The 23,215-nt window shown below is 36.0% G+C and overlaps 1 protein-coding gene across 1 annotated transcript in view; it reads right to left on the bottom strand.

Moving 5' to 3' along the window:
* Positions 1-23,215, bottom strand: part of LAMA2 (laminin subunit alpha 2) — a 448,946-nt gene that overhangs the window by 162,433 nt on the left and 263,298 nt on the right. The window contains exons 27-29 of the mRNA XM_029224020.1: positions 21,613-21,730; positions 14,320-14,454; positions 2,328-2,452 (exon numbers count right to left, since the gene is read on the bottom strand). Coding sequence (XP_029079853.1) covers positions 2,328-2,452; positions 14,320-14,454; positions 21,613-21,730 — 378 coding nt within the window. The remainder of the gene's footprint in view (positions 1-2,327; positions 2,453-14,319; positions 14,455-21,612; positions 21,731-23,215) is intronic.

The following is a 23,215-nucleotide window of genomic DNA, read 5'->3' as shown; positions in this document are numbered from 1 at the left end:
GTCAGTGGCAGTGTGGCCTCGGTTCCATTGCCTCCCTCATAGCTCTTGTCCTGGCTCTTCTTTCTCTTCTGACTTCTCTAATGTACATAGTCCTGTCTTTCCTTCTTTCCATGTGCTCCCCTTGAGTAACATGACCCTGGGGAATCTTATCTATAATTCATTTATGAACATATCACTTCCTTCATCTGCCCTCCCAATTTTCAGGTTTTGATTTCTTGTGGCTATTTGCATATTTCCATTCAGATAGACCTTTCATATCAATTTAACTTATTTGAAACATAAATTGTCTTTCTTCTATAGCAGCTCTCTCCTGGTTTCTATTTCAGTTAATGACCCCACCATTTTGGGGGGTCAACCTGGCTACAAATCCCTGGCTTCAAATCCTGCTTTGCCTAAACCTGTTGTATCTAATTAGTTATCAACCCTGTAGAGCTGCATTCAACAATTTTCTCACATCCATCTCCTTGTCTCTATTCTTGTTGCTATTACCTACTTTCAGGTTCTAATTATCTTTTGCCTAAGCTAGTGCAATAGCTTTTTAATCAGTCTCTTTGCTTTTCTTATTTTCCTGTTTCAATTCATTACACTCAATTCCATCATAATAGTCTTCCTAAAGTGTGGCTCTCATCACATTAATCTTTCTTTTTAATAAAAATGTGTAGTGTTTCCTCATTACATAGAAAATTAAATAGCAATTTCTTAGACTGGTATTCATGGATTTCTACACTATGGCCTCCATTCTCTCATTCATTTTCTTCTGTAATTATGAAATTCTATTTGAACCCATGCTCCAAACTCTTAACAGTTCTTAAACATGATTTGTGTTTCCTGCTGCTAAGCTTTTGCTCCTTACATTTTCTACTATCTCCACCAGTAAAAACCCTTCAATCCACTGTAAATTTAATAATTTAAATACATTTAAAATTTATTATAAATACTCCTACTTCTTTAAATATGTTCTTTAAGTTTCCACAGTCAACTGTGGTACTTTGTGCCTCTGAATTCTCTTTATATCTCAGTTGACCTCTCTGAAGACACACATTTTACTGTGAGCCTCTCCAAGAGATGTTATGCTTCTTTTTTATATCTCCTGGAGCTTTTGCTATAGTCTGCCCAACAGGAAATTATAAATTAATTATTGAATTTTTCTAATCCAGATCATTTATATTTTAATAAACAATAAACAGCATTCTCTTGTTCAAAATCTGGTCATCAGAGGTAGATTAGGGAAAGGAAAATGATATTTTTCATACACCTACCACTTGGTGCTTGGATGAACAATAAGATCATGTATTTTATCCTCATCAATACACCACTTACCTAAAAATTTACATTTGAGACCCTATGCAAAACTTGTGACTCTGTTCACCCAAAAAGAGGTGCTTACAGAGGAAAGGGAGACAATTATGAGAAAATGTTTGCAAGATGTAAACAAAGCCAGAGATGGAAAAAGAAACTTAGTGAGTATAGGTGGAAATAGTTCTTCATCTGAGTTGCTTTGTGCTTCCTATACACTCAAGATAAGGTGTCCAGGATTCTAATTCTGAACAAAGTGCCCTACATTCTTTTCAAAAGCAAATTCTTAGAGAAATAAATGCCCTACAATGTAGAGATTGATGTCTATAAATCACTTAGCAGAAAGTATAGATAGCCTTAGCAAAAAGGTAAGTGAAAACACTTAGGGGTTTTCATCAATACATAAACAGTGCAGAATGTTCTGACAGCACTAAAATAAAATATGCCAGCGTTTGTTTCCCCTTATGGCTGTGTTTCCATGGTACCAAGCTCAGACTATCTTAACAGAAAGGGGGTTGTGATTCTGGGAGATATTGACTTACTCTGGAGTATAACAATAAGTCCCCCTGCTTTAACAACATTATTTTTCAATTATTTCCTTCATAATTCTTTACCAATCATGAATTAAACACATAAAATGAATGGAAACAGCTACAAAATTTATATAATATGCATCAAACAATCCTTCATAGCTGAATTTATGGCAGAACTATATGCAAACACTAGACCTTTCTAAAAATTTATAAAATTATGCACATTTGTACATATATTATTTATTTCATAAATATAAGTTAATGTTGGTATTTACATTTTAATTAATAAGCATTATTTACTTGGGACAGAGTTTTAAAAGAAAAATGAACCATAGAGGATTATGTGCTCACTTTTGTCATGTTTTTATATTGTTTAAAAACTCTATCTTAAATTGAGATTTTTGTCGACATGAAAAGAATAGCCAAATCATAGAAAGCCCATGTGCTACACAGATGGTGTTACTGATTGGGAAACACGGTAATATTTCACAATCTTACTTGTTGCTGGAAGAAATCAGAGGGCAAGCACATTGCTGACAGTCATCTGGCAATCCCTTGACAATGCCATAATATCCAAGAACACATCGTTCACAGAAGTCACCAGCAGTGTGATGTTGACAATTCTGTAAAGGAAGAGGGATGTTTGTTTTTAAATTAATGAAATAATGTAATTTATCATACAGCTCCCCACCTACGCGTTTGCATGCTCCTGTGAACACACATGCACATGTGCACACACATATCATTGAGAGAGAACTCAGCTCTTAAACATATTGATACATACTTTTAAAGAAGCTCTTTGATTTGAGAAACGAATACTGGGCTGTTGTAGCTATACTGACAAGAGTTTCTGTTCTCTTTTCCCTACATCAATCTCTGCATTAGTTTTTCTCTTACTCTAATCTGGGGAATAGACTTCACAAATTTCTAAAATTTATTGTAGCATCTGGCTATTTACATTTCTTCTCTACAAGGTGTTAAAAAAAAGTGCTAAAAATCCTGGGGCCTTGGTGCATACCCATCAGTGGGCTATTTGAAACCAAACCAAGGTGGAAAACATAAATATTTTAAGAGGCAGGAATAGCAAAAAAAAAAAAAAGTCAGCCTAGTTACCACATTAAGAACGTTATTCACCTAATTCTTGCCAAATGTTGATCATTCTTTATAGATAGAGAGGACCCAACCTAAAATCAGGGATCTCAAGTCAATATTTTCTTTTTATGCTTGCATAGTAAGAGGCACTTGGGTAATATGCTTTAAGACACTTCCATAAGAAAATGAGAACAGTTTCAGAATATTGTGTAAACAGTTTTGAAATTAAAATTCTCACAAAGTGGAACTTTATTTAACAATATATTTAGCAATTATTCACGCAATAAGGACTTAGGAAGAGCTACAAGCCAGGTACTGAGAAAGGCACCAGGAGGAATCAAATGAGGGAAAAGGTAAAATAATATTCTAACCTATAAGAATTTATTTTCACTTTTGGAAAAATTTTTTAAAATGGCAAATAAGAAACATAGCAAATAAGAAATGTGGAATTTACTGGAAATGGGACAGTTGACTTTAGGAGTTGAGAAAAAGGAAGAAATAGAAGGAATTTAGAGTGGGATTTTGGCTTGATTCTATAAAACCACATTTGGAATGGTCAGAAGGGTAATTTCTTATAAATAGTATTTTTTAAAAGGTTAAGAAGCAAAAATGTCAGTAACAAAATACATGTATATATATGCTAGTGAACCCATCTCCTGATCAGCTCAGCTGGAACCACACAGCCACCTGTGGGCTCTATAGTAAATTTTCCATATGCTGTGCTCTTTGCTTTATTCAATTAATCTAGAAGAACATATTTATTTTTCATGGGTCATCTAATGGCCAGTGTTTGGTATGGTATGTGTGGTCATTCACCACAAACAATAACTGAAGTCTCTTCCTCTGACTTTTTTTATGTTTATGTTACTCTCTGGGGAGAAACCATGCCATTATCACAGTGAATTTTAGAATACCGTGGGTTTTTTTTTTCATTATTTGTTGTTATATTTGAAAACGCATTTTAGAATACCGTGGGTTTTTTTTTTCATTATTTGTTGTTATATTTGAAAACGCATTGTGTCACTTACAGATAGATTTCATAATTCACTCTTAAATGGATCCAGTTTTCTGTATGATAGGATGCAAATCTCAAATCTTCTAATTCCCCACCTCGCTCTCAGCAGATGGCAGCCCTCTATTTTCAGGGAAAAGGAAGCCCTCATTGGGTGTTCCCTTAGCTTCCTGCCAAACAGCACGCCGTCTTGTCTGCATTACTTTCCATCCCTTCGACATTTAGTTCTGTCCACAAGAAGTGGTGTGTTGTTCTCTGTCTAAAGCTTCTCTCTTCCTAAACTCTGGTTTAGGAAGAAGGCCCTCCTGTCTCCCATTTCCTCCAGCACCTGCATTTTCTCCTTCTTTGATGGCTTATTTCCACTGACAGTGGAGGTTGGTCAAGCTTTTCTTATCTTAAAAAAATCTCTGGGGTTTCTGGACAACTTCCATCCTATGTTTGATAGGCTTTCTAAAAGCATTGTTTACATTGCTGGTCTCTACTTCCTCATCTCCCTTTCACCTCTTCATTCTTTAAACAGGCTCTCTCTCTCTCTCTCTATATATATATATATATATGTATATATATGTATATATATATTCTTTTCCATTATAGGTTATTACAAGATATTGAGTATGGTTCCCTGTGCTATATAGTAGGTCCTTGTTGTTTATCTATTTTATATATAGTAGTGTGTACATGTTAATTCCAGACTCCTAACTTATCTATTCCCCTCCCCAAACAGGCTTCTGATTTCACTATTGAAAGGTAAGTCCAGACTCATGCATAAGATCTTTGTTGCTAAATCAAAATTTACTGACAATAATCAGTCTTCATGATATAGGAATTATCTGCAGCAGCTGAGATTTCTGGCCACTCTTCCTTTGGAATGTTCTCTTCCTATGGGTTCTTTAATAGTACAGTACGTAGATTGTTTTCCTACCTCTATGGCTACTCTTTCTAACCCTCCTTCATGGATTCTCCTTCCCCTTTCTGTTGAGTAAGATTGGGGTCCTTGATTCTAATTTTGGCTCTTATCTCTTTTCTTTCCTACATTTTCTACCTTGGTGATTTTAACCATTACTACAACTTCAGCTATCTTCTATGTACCCCAAACTCTAAATTTTATATATTCTGCCTAGATATCTATCTCTAATGAGTTCCAGACTTATGTTTCTAATTGCTTCTTAGCTAGGTCTTATTGCATAACGCAAAAGCATTTGAATTTGAGATGTCAAAAATCAAGCTCATCTCTTCTGAAACCTGCTAATACTCCTGCATTTCCCATTTCATTTGAGGTCACTATCATCTCTCTGGCATGGCAAGGAAGACCTTTATAATCTGGCTTCTGTTTACCCCTCCAGCCTTCTGTCTAGCCACTGCAAACTTTGCACTCTATGCTAAACCCATAAGCGGCCATCTGAAATTCTCAAATTATGCAGTGCTCTCTCTTACCTCTAGGACTTTTCATATGCAAATCCTTTGTTCTGGAATGTTTTTCCTCCTCTTGCCTGGCTAACACCTATTCATTCAGCTCTCATTTTCACTGTTGCTTTCTCTAATAAACATTCCCTGATGCCCCAAGTCTGGGCTAAATGCTCCATCTAGCTCAACACAGTGACTGAAATATGTTGACATTCAATGACTATTTTGAATGACTGCATAAATGAATGCATCTTCTAGGTATTATAGAGGAAACTGGTCAGGCTTCTTAAGATGAAAAAGGCCAAGCTTCAAGTCTGATGACTTTGCAGAAAGGTGGTTAGCAGGGAAAGACGATTTGTCGTATTTGGATATTGATCTAAGTACCATAATCCTCTCTTATTCAATCATCCAAAGGAACCACTGTATTTTAGCAATAAAATAGCCATTCCATATTTAACAGTAGCATGGTGAGCGATAATGGTTCCAAGATAAAATAATTATCTATGAATTGCAGTCTCAAATCATTCAGCAAGGTGCCAAATAATGAATAAGTGTCAACTGGGGAGTGTTTTAAGAACATACTTTATAGTTACAGAAATGAACATGTGCCCCAAAATACACGGAATCTAGAACAATAATTGTCAGCTTTTGCCTTTGTAAAAAAACTAACTGCATGAGTTATTTTATGTAACCTCCTATAACATTGATAACTGAATCAAAACAATAATGCTAATCATTACTAAAAATACAGAGGTTGAAAAACATGGTTTGCCTCTTTTATATCTACAGCTCTGTATAATTTCTTCACAGAGAGAGCAAATATTTTAACTTTCTTTGGACAGTCAATCTTTCACAGGGTTGCTAACATACTAAACTTGGTTAACGGAATCAAATGTCCCTGTTAGGTCCACAAACACAGCACATAAATCATGATGCTATTTTTGAAACTTTTTGACATCGACCTTTCGTATGACTTTCCTGTCTGCTCTGAAATAGTGGACATAATATTTCTCTTGTATAGATATTAATCTTTAGGAACAATTTTTATATTTTAGATGGCTAATGAGAAGTTTAATTATCTCAAAATTAATATGTGCTACTATCTTTTCAATAGTAGATTAGAATATATGGCATTTGTTTTTGTTTTTTGTACATGGGAAAACTGGTGGTATATACTTTTCCACTAGATCAAATGAATATTATATTTATATTTGGTATCTTAACACCAAGATGAGAAGTTACTTAACCTTCTTTCCTTATAGGGATGCCTCTACACATTCCTTGACATATTATTAAATGCATGGATTCTTATAAGGCAGCCCTTTTCATCTTGTGTAACTACAAGCTATAAAGTTTTTCCTTATGCTGAATGAAAACTTGTTTCACTCTAATTTTTAGTCAGTGATCCAAATTCAGCCTTCTGAAGCTATGCAGATTAAGTCTAATTCCCATTTCCTGGGGAAAGTCCTCAAATATCTAAAGAACACTATTATTTCCTAAATCTTTTATCAATCTAAATATCTTTTTTTTTCCCAAGCTAAACAGCTAACAACCCTGGTTACTCAGAATTTCTCTTAAAATAGAGATTATAAATTTTGCAAATATATTTAATGTACTTCCTTCCTTGATCTTGATCTTGTACAAATGAATCTGTAGTCAAGTAAGAACTCCTATTTCACAGAAATTGCTACTATGTGTCATTTCCTTTGTTCTTTCACTTAAACACTAGAATATAAACTCCTAGAGGGCAATGTTCACACATTCCTCATCATTATTCTCCCAGCACCCACCACAGTGCCCGAACTTTGGAAATACTTATTAACAAATGCCTCAAGGATGAATAAACAAGTGAGCCTACCTAAGTTCAAAACCTATTCTATTAATTTCATCTCGTTAATTGTAGCTCATAGTTCCACCTGCTAGGCTCTTTTTGATTCTTGACCACCATTCAATACAGTAGGTATAACTTCTAGCTTTACATCATCTGAATATTTGATAGATCTCATCCAAATCACTGATACAGATTTTGAACATGACAGGGTCAAGCACAAATCCTATGCCTCATTATTGGAGACATCTCTAGAGCTTATTCGAGGTCAGGCTGTTCAGCAACTTCTAACTTCTGTTAACTGATTACCACTTGACCCATATTTCCGACCATGTTTGTGAGGATATAATGAAACATTCTATCAAATGCCTATTTAAACAAACCAGAGTTTGAACCATAGATCTAACCCTTATAGGCTTATGACTTAAGCAAATTATACAATTTCTCTCAGCATCAGTTCATCAACTGTATTAGAAGGAATAATCCTGTCTGTCTCATAAATTTACTGTAAGAATAAATGAGAAAAGATCTATCTACAGTGGCAAGCCCTGGTTCTGGTACATATATAAGGTTGGACACATGGTAGCTGTTACCATTTTTACTAAATTTGACATATGATTTATCACACTGTCTGATGAATTTGAAATTATACTGAGATTCAGGGACCTAGAGTCTCAGATATTATATACATAGTAACTCTAGCAATTAGTTTGATATGTTTTGTTTTGAGGGAACCTATTCTGATTCCTAATAAGCACTGTTTATGTTTCACTGGAGATCGAACTCAATCTGTTTCTCATATTCTACAATACTTTCCTTTATAAAACCTGGAGCGGGGCTTCCCTCGTAGTGCAGTGGTTGAGAGTCCGCCTGCCGATGCAGGGGACGCCGGTTCGTGCCCCGGTCCGGGAAGATCCCACATACTGCGGAGCGGCTGGGCCCGTGAGCCATGGCCGCTGAGCCTGTGCGTCCGGAGCCTGTGCTCCGCAACTGCAGAGGCCACAACAGTGAGAGGCCTGCGTACCGCAAAAAAACAAACAAACTTGGAATGACATTTCACTGCTTTCCATCCTGTGACAAATTTTATATTTTTATGATTTTGCAAATATTTTTCATATATGGCTCTTAACCACACTGCAGATTCCATCAGTATTCTAGGGTATAATTCACCTGGACCTTCAAATCAAACTCATTTAATCAGTTAAAAGTGTGATTACTCTCTCTCACAATCTCCAGGTACCATTTTGCAGTGGATTTGAAACCCGAGTCTAATGCTTTTTAGCCAAGGCACTGTAAGTTAAATTTTTTTAGGATTAATTTTCAGTTATAATGAAATGCTAATAATTCCTATCTTGGTAAGAGGTCAGATAGATTAAATAAGATAAGGTTTATAAAGCACCTTAAATACAGTAGATTATAGCTATGAGATTATTTACTGAGGATATAGCTAATTGATTAACCACAGATACTGACAATGTTACAGACAACGGGGCAGATCAATGATAGAGATTTATTTTATCCTTTTCATTTTAAAATAAGAATTGTGATAGAGTGAAAATAATATTTCCACAAAGTATTTGGTCTTGAGAAGTTATTTGCACTAGCTGGGACTTCAATTTTCCCACGTAAAATATAGGAGAAATAATATTGACTATAGAGCTATAGTGATAATTAAATGAGAATATATATGTTTATAAATAAATATAGGCATAGATGTGTGTGTTACATAAACTCTGAAAACTCTATCTATCTATCTGTCTATGTGGTTGTGTATGTGTGTGTATGTGTGCACTGATTAGTATTAATTCACCTACCTCTTCTCCCCCTTCTGGCTTGGGGTTCAATATCATGTAGGTTTTACTCCTCCATTTTGAAGAAAATTTTCCTTAAGGGGTAATGGTCACTGAGCTATTGGTAATCACATGCCTATGTGTAGGATTTATTAGCACCTACAAAGAAGCAACAGCTCTCTTGTAAGTGTCGTGAGGAATTATGAAGAGAATAGTTACAAAATGATGTGGGTTTTACTTAACAGTTGAAATGCCTAGCCTGTGAAGTTTTCTATAGTTTCGTTTCTTCTCTACCCCTTATTTTTGAAGAAAGGAATAAAGAAAAAAGAAGAAAACGTGAGAAAATCTAGCATAGCGCTGGATATAACGGTGGTTTTTACATTAATTTTTGATTATTTATCATCTGATTGGTTCTTAGGCTATAAATAGTGGCTAACATGTATGGTAATGATCATCTTTATCATCACCAATCGTCATAGCTATCACTTCCACTACAGAGCTTATCACAAGCTAATTAATGTTCTAAGCCTTTTATCTAGTTATTTCACTGAATCCACAGAAAAACTCTGAGTAGGTACTATTCTTATCTTCATTTTATAAATGAGGAAATTAAGACACCACTGAGGCTAAATAAATTGACTAGGCCCACACAGCCCAAAAGGGATGAAGCCAGGATTTGAATCAAGGCAGTCTGATCAGAGTCATGCTTATAACCACTATACCAACATAGAGGGCATTGCACTGTGTAGTGGATACGATATTAAACTGGGAAACTCAGTACAAATAGTAAAGAAATCAGTATGCTTCAGTTGCCTCAGTTATAGGATCGGAGTAATAATAGCTATTTTCTATTTGCCTCATGGGGCTGTTTCAAAGATAAACAAAGTTGTCTAAATTCAGAAGTTATAAGTTCCCTGAAGGAATATATAAAAATTCAGAGCACAGCAATTTATACTAGCTGTGCATGTGTGATGCACCTATGTATTTATTTTTTACTTCATCTAGGGTTATCTCAGAAAATAGACCTCTAATAAGGATCCTTAAGGCACAAAAATAGATATAATAGCCTATTGGTCAAAACAGGACAATATAATGACAGCAACTTTTTATCCTAAATAAAAATGAAAGTAAACTGTATATTTTGTGAATGCTTCTAAATTATTCATATGGAGTGACATTACTATTAAAAATTCCAGCAACGATTGCATAAGAAAGAAAAATGCATTTAATTCCCACTTAAGAATGCATAAGTTAACCACATTCCTGAAATTATCTATTGAATTTTGCAAGCCAGTAGATTGGTGAAAAAAATGCTACACTTAAACCAAATCATGATTATTTCAAGAATTTAAGGATGGGTAAGACCTTCACCTCCACTCCAGTCCTCACAAATAAGCATATGATAGATTTCCATACTCTGCCTTGACTGAAAGAAGGTATATTTAAGAAGTCAGGAATAAAAAGTTTTCTTAACATGATAAAAAATATTTACCTTAAACTAATCACCAGCATCATAGTTCGCAGTGAAAGACCTGAGGCTTTCGTATTAAAATCAGCAATAAGATAGGAAGCTGACTACCCTCCTATTTAACATTTTTTGGGAGACTTAATCAATGCAAAAAATGAAATTATTATACTAGATATAGCTCTGGCAAGGAAGGCACAATTATAGCTATTGCAAATATTATTGTTGTAAATATAAAAATAACTGTAAGAATCAAGCAAGAAACTTCTAGAAGTAGAAAAAAAGTGGCTGGATATCAAACACATGTAAAAAATATATTTTGTCAATATTTACCAGTAATGACCAGTTAATAAATACACTGAAACAAAAAAATGTAATGCTCACCATTAAAAAGAAAATGTAAGATAAATGGCAATAATTTTAACATTAACAAATGCATAGCCCATATGGATAATATTAAAAACTGTGAGACATAAAATGTTTGAATAGAGAAGAGTATCATTCCTGGGTTTAGGGAGGATAGCTGAATAGTGTAAAGATAGCAATTCTATACAAACAGCTTTAATGCATTTTCAATAAAAATTCCAGTAATATTTTTTGGGGAAGAGATTAAAATAGTGAATCAAAATGACATTTGGAAGAATATATAAGTACATCAAGTTAAGAAAATTAGGAAAAGGAGAGTAGTAAAGGGTCTTGCTTTACCAGAATTTATAGTGTACTATAAAATGAAGGTAATCAGAACATTATAAAAGGAAATAAAAGGTAAGCAGAAAAGAATAGATGATTCTTTAAATATATCTTAAAATTAAAATGAACAAAACAAATGTGTATATATTCAGATACCATGATGTGTCAAGGAGAAAAGGAAATATTAACAAATAAATGTTTCTTTAAAGTAACATATTGAAGGAAAATTATCTCCCCACATTATAATAAATTCTGGAAAGATTAAAGAGTTGGATCTAAAATTTCATCATAGAAATAATGGTAAATATTGTGAGATCTCAGTATAGATATTGAAAGTCATTGCCTGGGTGAGATCACCATGAGAATGAGTGTAGTCAGACAAGCAAATTGCTCCAAGGATTGAATCCTAGGAATACCAGTATATTGATTTCAGGTAATGAGGAGAAAACAGCAAAGAGGACTGAGAAGGAGCAGCCATCTAGCTTGAAAAACCCTAGACTGTCATGTCCAGAAAAGCAAACTGAACAAAAGCTTCAAGAGGAATGGCTGCTTCAGAGGAGCAAGTGCTGCTGATAAATCAAGTACAGTGAAGAGCTGAATACTAGTAGTTGGTATGCATATCGTGGTGGAGGTAAAGCCTGATTTTAGTAGTTCAAGGGAGAATGGGAGGAGAGAAATTGTAGACAAGAGTATAAGCTCTTCTCTATGTGAAAGGAGAGGAATGAAGTGGTAAAAATCAAGAGGGGAAGTGGAGTCAAGAGAGATTTATTTATTTGTTTGTTTATTTATGTTTTTTAAGATAGAAGAAGTACCAAAAAGTGATTCAGAAGGGAGGTGAGAACAGGCATGGCCAGAGTGATGTCCTTGAGTGGGAGGGAGGGCTGGGATCTAGAGCATAGGTGGCAGAGTTGGTCTTTTCTACAAACAAGAACAGTTCATCCAAATTGGTGGAAAAACCAGAGTAACTGCACACAGATGCAGAAAGGTAGGTGCATGTGTTAGTGGGAGCTTGGGTTAGTTCTCTTCTGATTGTTTTTAATTTCTCAGTGAAATAAGAAGAAACAAGGCCATCAACTGAAAGTAAGGATGGAAATGGGTCTGGGAAGGGTTTGGGATTTGAAGAGGGATGAGAAGGTAGGAAATTATCACGCAGGAATGTGAGAGAGGCACTGGACTGGAGAAACGTGGCATGATGGAAGAGCAGAATAAAGGTTCCCTTTGAAGTGAGTGATAGTGAACATACGGTGAGACTAGTCAGCATAGTCGACTATTTTCCAGGGCCACTTTCAGATTAGAAGGCTCTAATTGGAGGAGTAGGATTTAACCGGAGCTGGAATTCACTGAGTAAACGTAAGAAGTAAAGGAGTGGTAATAAGAGAAATGAACATTACAAAGCAGTGATATTAAAGAAGGGTCATGGGACTTCCCTGGTGGGGCAGTGCTTAAGAATCCGCCTGCCAATGCAGGGGACACGGGTTCGATCCCTGGTCCAGGAAGATCCCACATGCCGCAGAGCAACTAAGCCCATGCGCCACAACTACTGAGCCTGTGCTCCAGAGCCCACAAGCTGCAACTACTGAACCTGTGTGCTGCATCTACTGAAGCCCGCGCGCCTAGAGCCCGTGCTCCACAACGAGAGAAGCCACCGCAACGAGAAGCCTGCACTCGCCGCAACTAGAGAAAGTCTGTGCACAGCAACGAAGATCCAACGCAGCCAGAAAAAAAAAAGGGCCATGAATATTAAGCTGATTAAGAAAGTGAGGGCATGAGAAACATAAGGAATGATAAAAATGTGAGCGTCGATGATGAGACAAAATGTTGACTTTGAAGTACTAAGAAGAAGTGAACTGGAAAGAAAAGAAATGGTGGTCAATGAGAAGATACTTGACATTGAGACTACAGAAGCACTCAGTTCCTGGTAATGACAAGTTCTCAGACAGGCTCATGGAGTGAGGACAAGACATGGGAAGAGTCCATTTTATGGGCATCAAAATCACCAGGAATTATGATAGGAGTGGTGCTATAGTGAACGGCAATGATACAAAGGAAAAATCTTCAAGGAATGAGGTGGGTGACCTGAGGGTTAGTAAATGGCTTCAACAAGCAGGTGTAGTGGGCAAATGGATGGAGACCTGAGATTCAAAGCTAGGTGTTGTTACAGAAGAGAAAACAAGGATGACCTGAAAGTGGCAGCGAGGAGCAGGGCCACAGCCCCGCCCTCAGGCTCAGGGAAATGAAGAGTGTGAGAAAAAACAGCGGCTTCCACTTGAGACCGCTGCCAGGGGAGTAGTGTGTTGGGAAACCAGGTTTCAGTTTGAGCAAATAAAGAGGACCTCAAAAGAAGAGGGAGATTATGTAGGGGATTTTGCTGATGTCTGGTCATGAGTTCCACAAAGCTCCATGAAAGAGTTTCAGGAGACGAGGAGAGGTGGGAAATGAGTTCAGCAGAGGAGACACCCAGAGTTGCCTGGGGACTAGAGTCTGGGGACCCTAAGTGGTGACACAGGAAACCTGAATTTCTCCACAGTCCTGATTGTTCCAGGGGTGACAGAGTAGGGTGTTAGCAGGAATGTAATAAAAACAAAAAAAAATAAGAGCAGTAAACTGTTTTAAAGAAATGGTTAAATTATGGGATATCAAATCAAAGACAGTAAAGATTTTAGAGACTATTTAACAACATAATATGCTCATGATATGTACATTTTTTAAAATGCAGAACATAAAACTACGCCTATGGTGTCATATAAATCTTCTTTATAAACACATACATAAAATTGGTGGGAAACACATAAAATATTAAATGTTTGTGTTCAATTTTGGGTGACTTTTATTTTTTTCCTTAACACTTTTCTATGATTTCCAAATGTCTTATGAAGAGCTTATTTTTATTTAAAATCAGAAAAAAACCCTCATGTGATTTTTAAATAAATCGTTGTGTTGTCTGGTATTTGTCTACGATGCTGTTGATAATAATATACTATTTCTTGACATGAGCAGTGGTTTTTCCAGTTGTAACTTTTTAATTACTTTAAAAAATGCATAATATGGTAAATGTATTTTTTTCCCACGTTTTGTTTCACACACACACACACACACACACACACACGTTAAGTCCCCTGCAGGTTAGCTGACCTCTGCACTCAGTATATGAATATGTGTAAAGAGAAATGAGCACATGGGCTTTGTTAAAGAAAGGCTCAGATGAATACCTGGCATATGGAGGTTTCAGGGTCACACAGGCTGCTGTGTCCATGACACTGACATGGAACACAGGTGCCCAGGGCTGGTCCAGGGGTACGGCCACCTGGCTCAGAACGCAGTCGATAAAATCCTGGCATGCATGCCTGAAAGAAAACGAAGCCAATTAGGACAGCCAACTTGGAAATCTTTCTTTAGTAACACTTGGGTTCTTCAGTAGTTAAAAAGAAGGATTTCTTTCCCCCCATCAGCAGTAAAGGCAACACCACTTAGAAACAATGAATGTCACTTTTGATTCCTAATGTGTATTCTGCCTGGTCCATAGAGTATACAAGCAGCGTCTGTGTCATCAGACTTTAGCAAAGGAAAGCTGTCATTTGCAAATACCACTCAGCCTGGACAAACTTCAAATAGTCTTCTTTTTCTTGAAACAAAAGTTTGTTTTTAAATAAAATTGTCATATGGACTAAAGAGAGAATTCCAGTGTCCTTGACAACCTAAAATCTGCTTCCACTGTGCTTGATGGGTAACTAGGAAATGTCCAATGAGACTCAGAAAAACATTAAATAAATAAAAAAGTGTCACGGTCATGTTATTTATATCGGTATAATTAGAAGACTATAAAAGTAAGAAATTCAAAATAATAAAAGCTCTACATGTCTTGGGAATATTAGGCCACCAATAAAATGTATCTTTCCTTGATCTAGTTTTTTCATTTTGCAATAAAAATCTGAGAGCAAACAGGAAACTGCTAGCAAAGCTGACATATGCAAAATCAAGACTTCCATCTTCATTTGGGTTTATTATGTAAATGTATCAAGAAACATCTCTGACTCTTTGAAAGAAAGCCCATAGCTCTGAAGAGGGAATGAGAACAGTCTTGTGTTTTGGGCTCAGATCTCTTAGTGTGCAAAGCTGCTGCATTTATTAGCCATTGTTTGATTTATGAGTAAGAGATAGGAGTTAGTTTTCCAGATTCCACTGAAGATTATAAAGGGATATTAGCTATGTAAAAATTTTTTCACAGGATATTTTGCTCCCATTGATGAGAAAAGTGACTGCTGAATAAGCAGGGGAAAAAAGTGAATTAAGAACTTCTTACTGCCTTTGCATCCTTTTGGTTCTGGACTAGGTCATCCAGAGTGGAGTATGTAGAGGCTCCTTAGAAGAAAAACGATCAATAGTCAGCACTCTCCTTGTTTGTTTTGATTTGGATAATATGAGAGTACTTCAGTTAAGCATTTAAGAGTCTCTCTGCTTTTATCTCAGCCTATAAGAAATTCTAATGAGATTTAATAACATCCTGGATTTGAGCAAGCTGATAAAACTGGGAATAGTATTCAAAATATATTGAGTCCTATTTGTCTTATAGTGGACCTAAGGTATTTTAATAAGTTTATTCATATTCTTGAAAATAAAGGTTCATTTTTGCCATTGTTACCAAATAAGGCCTGGAAATTATGGCTGAGGAATTCATTTAAGCATAACTGAAGAAACAGTCCAAGGCGTGTTTAAAAATTTTACATAGTATGGGTTGTTCCAGTCCTGGTGTGTGGTGACTGTAGAATAAAATTGGATTTTCTTTATATAGATTTCATCGCTGGATACCTATATAATTATTGTTATTTTACTGGTATATTTGCTTGGGGTGTGTGTGTGTGTGTGTGTGTGTGCGCGTGTGTGTGTCTTTAAAAAATCACACAAATTGAGAGTTCCTAGCTCTACTTTTTATATCAAACAAAAGTTTAAAAAAAGTCTTAGAAGAAGAATAACATTAAGAAATGGTACTTTTCATTGAGGAATCATATGAAATTCAATGTTATGGACTGAAATCTGAAGGTGAGCACCGCAGGTAAGGTTTACACCCAGTTTCTCTTATTACTATGGCTCTTCTCTGGAAAGAGTAGGACAAAGTAGAAAAGCACTCCAGTGCGGGTAAAAGTCTGGGCTCCAAGTCAAGCTCTGTGTGGAAGCTTTTAGGCCTGTCTATGTGATTCTCAACCCTGGCTGCACATAGAATCGTCTGAGGAGCTTTAAATATGGATACCTGGCTCTGCCCCCAGAGATTCTATATAATTGGTGGAGACTAGGGCCAGGGTGTGTTGTAAAACTCCCAGGAGGGTCTAATAAGCAGCCAGGATTGAGGATCACTGGCACACTCCTCATTCCCTGCTGGGAATGTGTGTCTTTGAAGGGCGTACAGACTCTGGTACTATAACATCAATGAATAAGGAAGCCTTGATTTTACTAGTTAGTTTTTCCTGAGGGATACACGCAAGTCGTTTGGTGTCGTTGAGATGTGGTTTCCTCATCCCACAAATGAGCAGATGTATTAACTCAGTTGATTTCTGAAGTTTCTACAGTTCTAACACTCTAGATAAATTTTGTGTCCTTATAAACTTCTGAGTTAGAAAAAAAAAAGAGAGAGACTATTCTGCAACACAAGAATTAGAAACTTCAAACACACTGTAAAAGAATGAGACATATTTATTTCTCTTTAATCTCCTCCTTTCGTGGATCCTGTATTTATTTTTTCCATTTTTCAAATATTTGAGGCTATTTTTCAAAATCAGACGTTTTTCTTGTGAGTCAACTGGGGCAAAATTCATGAGAATGATTATATTTGAGTTGGGAAAAAAAGAGGAAAGGTAACAGCTACTTTTTAAAGTCCCATCTAAAATTCTTTCTGGAACAAAATAAAGAATTACAGAAAAGCAAGTACATAAACACTGTCCTAATCTTATCCGTTTTTTTTTTTCCTAACTCAAACTTTTCCAAAGTCCTCTTCTTGCCTTGTGCTGAAATTATTCAGAGCTCAATTTTCTTCTGCTCTCCTTCCATCTTTAATTTGTTTTCATAATATGGTACCCCGTCATAATGTTAGAATCAAATTGCACAAAAATGTGGGAGGGAGGAAAGAAGAGAATGGGAGACAAAGAGAGTAAAGAGGCAACACACTCCAGGTGCCGGGTTACATAACGCAGAGTTTAACCATTAAAAAAATATGGTTATTTTTGTGCTGTTGCCAGTAAAAACACTGTCTTGTATCTTTACATGGGTTTTGCAATCAGACAATCCTAGGTTTAATTCCTGTCTCACCACTTACTACATATGACTTATGCACGTTTTAAATACTGTGGGCTGAAGCTTCCTCACGTGGAATGTAAGGATGTTGTATAACTTACTAGTTGAGTATTAATGTAGCTAGGTTTTTTGAAACAGACTTAGGTAGGTTCAGATTGCTGTTTTCCAACTGTGTGATAAAGGGCAGGTTTCCTAACCTGCCTGAGCTTCCATTTCCTCACCCATAAAATGGGAATTATAATGTGCTTAATGATGTTGGTGTAAGTGTATTAGGGAATGCACTTGACATTGTGCAGGATACAGTAAGCACTCAATAAATGGTCAGTTTTGTGTGTTTTTTTAATAGGGTTGTGAGGATTAAATGAGATGATGTGTGTGTAGTGCTTGAAATACAATAAATCAATATGGGTGCCTCTATTCCAGATAATTTTTTAGATATAGTCATCGAGAATACACTGAAAACAAAGGCAACAGTGATTGTTCTATACTGCATTGGGAAACAAAATTACAATGTATGACACTTACCCATACCATGTTCTTTAATATTTTAATGTATATGAAAAGAGTCTTTGGGTCTTCCATGTGCAACTGAAGTGGTAAAGAGCATCCCTAGAAATGTGCATGTGTAAGAAAAAATGTCTAGTCTCGCTATTTTGTCTTTTGAGTTTTATGAGTTGACAATAGGTACTGTTTGAGGATTTTTGTTTGAGGATTTAAAAAATTATTGTTGATAGCCAATTGACAGCTTGTGAGTGGTGATCCAGTACACACTAGCCATTCAACTGTGAGCCAGAAGCCCTAATAAAACATGATGGAAAGGGGAAACAAGATGAAATGAGCAAAATATCATTAGGAGATCACCTGTGAATTTCTGACTTCCATGATCTTATTGCAGAGAACCACATATTCAGCATTGAATAGTTTCCATTTCTACCTACAACCTAACCTGAGTTTAGGTCAGTTTAGGCAACAATGTTAACCGAGACAACAGTGAGGAGTAGCTTAGGTGAAGTATGGTAAACTCAACGGCTCCCACACCAACAACTGTGGTGAGGAAATCATGTTATTTGACTTCTAAAGGTAACCTAGTCTCTACTTCAAATCATAAATTATAATAAGTAAGCATTTCTAGAACTGAAATTTTTAATGAACAGGGTTACAGTGTTATAACCCTACAGGTAATAGGCAAGGCTAAGTGTCTTCACAACTGGCTATATTTACAATGGTAACCAACACTTAATTTTGTTTCTTTGCAACCACATTTCTGGATAAAAACATGAAATGAGTAGCTTGTAAATGCAAATGTCTCTAGAATACCTTACATTTGGTGAAAATATCATAAAGGAATTGCTTTGCGTATTCATGACCCAAAGCATATGTTACTAGAATGGGATGTATTATTTCAAAACTGTCCTTAGTTCTTGCTTTGATGATTAGATTTTATGCCTGAGTAATTACACTTTAGATTCAAGATGAATTATAAATAAGATGTATACTGGATTAGAGGCAATGGGTTGTGGAGAAAACCTCAGGTAGCTTATTATAAGAGATAGGTCTTTATCCCCTAATCTCTCCTCTAAGATATTACTGTAATTATTGTCTGTTAACAGGAGCTTAAGTGAAATTCACAGGACATAGGTGAAGCCACCAATGCAGATAATAGTTTGTATGTGTTTCTAGTTTTTCTTGATTTTCTTCATATATCATTGGCTTTATTTGTATTTGTATTGGCTAATTTATATTTTCATATAATGATGGAAATTACTAAAATTAATGGGAAAGTATGTTTTAGAATATACTATTTAAAAAGCCTGATGATCATAATAAGATGAATTTTAACATTTCAAATCTGGAATGGAAGGTAGATTGCATTAAAATAATCTGATACTCTGCTAATATTTTGGTTCATAAGTGAAGAGTACTCTTTAAATAAATGCAGAAAAATATAGCTGTAGTAACTTTCTCTTCAAGATATCTAAGGTCAATTTTGACTACTTAATATCTTGTATAGCAAAATAACATTGCAGAATTAGAGAATGTTAGAACTTCAAAACCCAACCTGTAATTTTATAGATTGGATAACTATATAATAACTAAGGCCTATAGCAATTAAGGTATTGACCAAGGTTACACAGTGAGACAGCAGTACAGCCAAACACTCCCTGGGATAAATAAAATTCCACCTCTTGTCTAGAAAAATCTCAAATTCTATCTTTTATCTTTTTCATGCTCATTGGAAAGGTAGCATATTTTGTATGTGCCTCTGTCACTGCCTCATTTTTCACATCTACAATGTGTGTGCATATATATATTTCACACATATTGGGTTGTGCCTATAGGTACAATATATATACTTACTGGTGTATGTACGAGTTATGATTTAATAATGAGATGGATTATTTGGTCATTTATTAGATCAAAATATACACATTCAAATAAATACTGCTGTTCAGAGCAGTCACAAAACTATAAAATTATTCCAAGGATATTTCACAGATATTTGCAGTTATTCTTATGAAAGTTGTTTTCTGACCTGTGTGGAATTCATACAATGGCAACTAAGTTGAATGACATTTCAATTTGCAAAGGAGCTTTTATATGTATGATTTCATTTAAATTAATCCTCATGATTATTCTATGGGTACGAAAACCCCAAAGTTCATCAACAAAGAGCAAATGTCCTGTCCAAGTAGAGAAGCTAGGGAGGATTCACCGAGACCAAACTCCTTTTTTCTTTTCATTGTACCATGCCACCTCTCAAGAGAGTTATATTCATTGTTTTTTAGTGTACTTCACCTGCCTTGTGAGCCATACTTAATAAAACTTCTCAAATCCTATTTACAAAAGATATACAAAGTTACAGTCCTTCCTCATTATCTGCCAGGAGATTAGTTCCATGAATCTCTGTCGATGCTTAAGTCCCAGAGTTGGCTCTCTCATATCCACTGGTACGGCATTAGTGGATTCAACCAACCATGGATGGAATTTTTGATCTGCAGTTGGTTGGATCTGTGGACTGGAAACCCATGGAGGGTCCATTGTATATTTACTGAAAAAAATTCATACATAAGTGGACCCAGGCAGTTCAAACTCATGTTGCTCAAGGGTCAACTGTATTTATAAATAAATCAATAGTTAGATCTATAACTACTTATTCCATTAATAATATTATTAACCATATTGACTTTGGTTATTATTATTATGACTACTACCAGGCACTGTGATAAGCGCTTAAGTTCTAGTTCATTTAGGCTTCATGTGATTCTTGGCCTGTGGGTACGGGAGATATTAAAAATATCTAACTAGTATGTAGTGGCCACCAACCAATCTGACTAAGGGGAAAGAATCCATGCTGTAGGGCTGGAGCAGGTCCTGGAGGCCCCTCCCAGGCCAGCCTTTATTTGTTGCACTGTGGAGAGGACTGTAGGGTCTGCAGGAGAAGGGGTGAGTGTGGTGGCAGTTACTCAGGGGCTTGGAGGTTTACCAGCTGAAGCTTAAGCAGGTTTACAAGCTGCACAAGGTCTCAGTCTTAGTATATGATGAAGTCGAGATTCAAATCCAGGTGACTTTTTCAGCAATTCCACCTCTCCCTAGATCATACTCTTCCTATTAAGATTTAATATTTGTAAAATTTAAATTGGTTCCACAAAATAAAGATCTAGAAGATTTACCGATTCTGAAGATAGTCAAAGGAATATCCTAGAAAGTAAAAAATGCAGTTTTAAAAATATAATGACTGAGTGACAGTGGCACTATTGGAACAATTTATGTCCTTCTGAGAAGCCTGTGTTAAAGGGAACAGTCTGATATTTACTGCCTAAGTTTTGTCATGTTCTATATAAAAACAATCTTTCAAATCCCAATACAATCTTGTCTCATAATCACTGCAGTTTAAATGTCTCTGTTCAGAAAAGGTGCCAAGAAAACAGATCAGATACAATAAAGGGGCCTTAAGAAAACATTCTTATTTCCTGACTGTTTCATATTTTTACAAATCTTTTAATTTTTATTAGATATTCCCCTTGAGTTGTGATTCCTACTTCTAGGGAGCAATAACATCATCCTCTTCTTACTGCGTCTCATATTGTGAGTGGAAGATCAGATAAAATAGGTTGAGGGTATGCCTGAAAGTAAAACTGACTGCGGTAAAGGTGGTCCTGGGAGTATTTCCATTAGGCTGGTTGAGTGGGGCTTGAGAAGGTTAGTTGGAGCCAGCTTACCTCACAGGACAAGCCAGAATAGCCCGGGGGACAATCACATCTTTCTATCAAGTGAGCTGGAGGAGTCATTGCTGTGATGCGTCCTTGTTCAGCTACCTCCATTGAGATTTCAGAAATCCTGGAACAGCGAGCAAATACTTAGATGGGGGTAGTAAATTAAGCTTACCCAGCAAACACTCAATCCTGAAAGAAGGGTCTTCTCAAGGTTTTGTCAACAACCACAAACTTGTTCTATTGTTTTGAAGCTGCTAAATTCCAGGGGCTCCATGTGCCACATCTTATTTCAGCATCTTCGCTTCCTCAAAGGGTGAGATTACACATTAGCAAAATATTCACATAAATCATAAAGCGTTTAGGAAATTAGATGTCTGACGTCCTATTGAGAAGTTATTATAAAGAGTTTTCCTCCCACTTTTAAAAATGTGAGTGGCTTCAGGTAGACATGGCCAATTAGTTAGACATTTTCATTCTTTCAAATAGACAACCCAAGGTCATTCCCTGTTGGAAAATCTCCAGTCGTTACTAGTGAAATTGCTTTTAATTTGCAACCAGTCCCAATTTCTTGCTCTTGAATCTCTGAACGTCCTTTCAAGAACTTTAGAAAACCATCTAGGAAACGACTGAGCATAAGCTAGTAATATTGATAACTTTCTGAGGATAAAGAACCTCTCAAATTAGTCTTTTGTTAACTTTATTGAATAAATCCTTCAAGTAACTTAACCCACCCTTCCTATTGGCGGAAAGGTCCTCATAATTGAAAAAAATTATTCACAATAAAAATGTTGATACCCTTTGTAATAATTTGAAATTATACATTAAAAAATATACACAGTCCATAAACTCATACTGTTTCATGACTAACTGGTAACATGAAATGTTCTGCAAATAAACTTTCTTTTTTTTTTTGCAAATAAACTTTTAAATGAGACAATGAATAGTTTTGCTTCAATAAAACACACCTCTAATAGCTTAAGGAGCTTGAATCATAAACTTTATAACAAGCATAGGTAGGTTTTACTGACACTGAATTATGAATGTGCATTCTGACTTGGCTCCCATTGTAATCTACAATCTGAAGACCAGCCAGCCTTTATGAAACACATGTTCAGTTAAAATTCAGATTTCATGCTCCCCTCATTATAGGACGCACAGCAGTTGTGATCTGTAAATAAACCACTCCCCTCCTACAAGAAAGACTCTGGGTTCTCTGAGGGAGTAGGAAGGTAACTCGCTGTTTGTTGCAAAGTCATCTCTGCTAGTATCTCGTGGTATTTTATAACCTGACGAGTTTCTAGCATCACCTTCCCTTCTCTGGCATGTGCATGCACACAACAGACTAGTGAGTATTTAAAAACCAAGTGAAACCTGAATGGTGTTAGCAACAGACATTTCTGCAACACATCATTATTTTTCCTCAGGGAATCAGAGAGGAACTGTTTTGCTTGAATCAGGGATTTGGCCAAACTCAGGCATCTATTTAAATGAATACTGAAAAACAAAGTCGTTAAGTTCTTCAAATAAATGTAAGAGAGGACAAAAGCAAAGATAAAAGAAAATTTCAGCATTGCAATATGTACAAAGTCAGAACCTCAAACCACATGCA

Source organism: Monodon monoceros, unplaced genomic scaffold (genome assembly GCF_005190385.1).
Source record: "Monodon monoceros isolate NGI ecotype Baffin Bay Population unplaced genomic scaffold, NGI_Narwhal_1 Super_Scaffold_15, whole genome shotgun sequence".
Classification (NCBI taxonomy): Eukaryota; Metazoa; Chordata; class Mammalia; order Artiodactyla; family Monodontidae; genus Monodon; species Monodon monoceros.
This window is presented reverse-complemented; position numbering and strand designations above follow the sequence as displayed.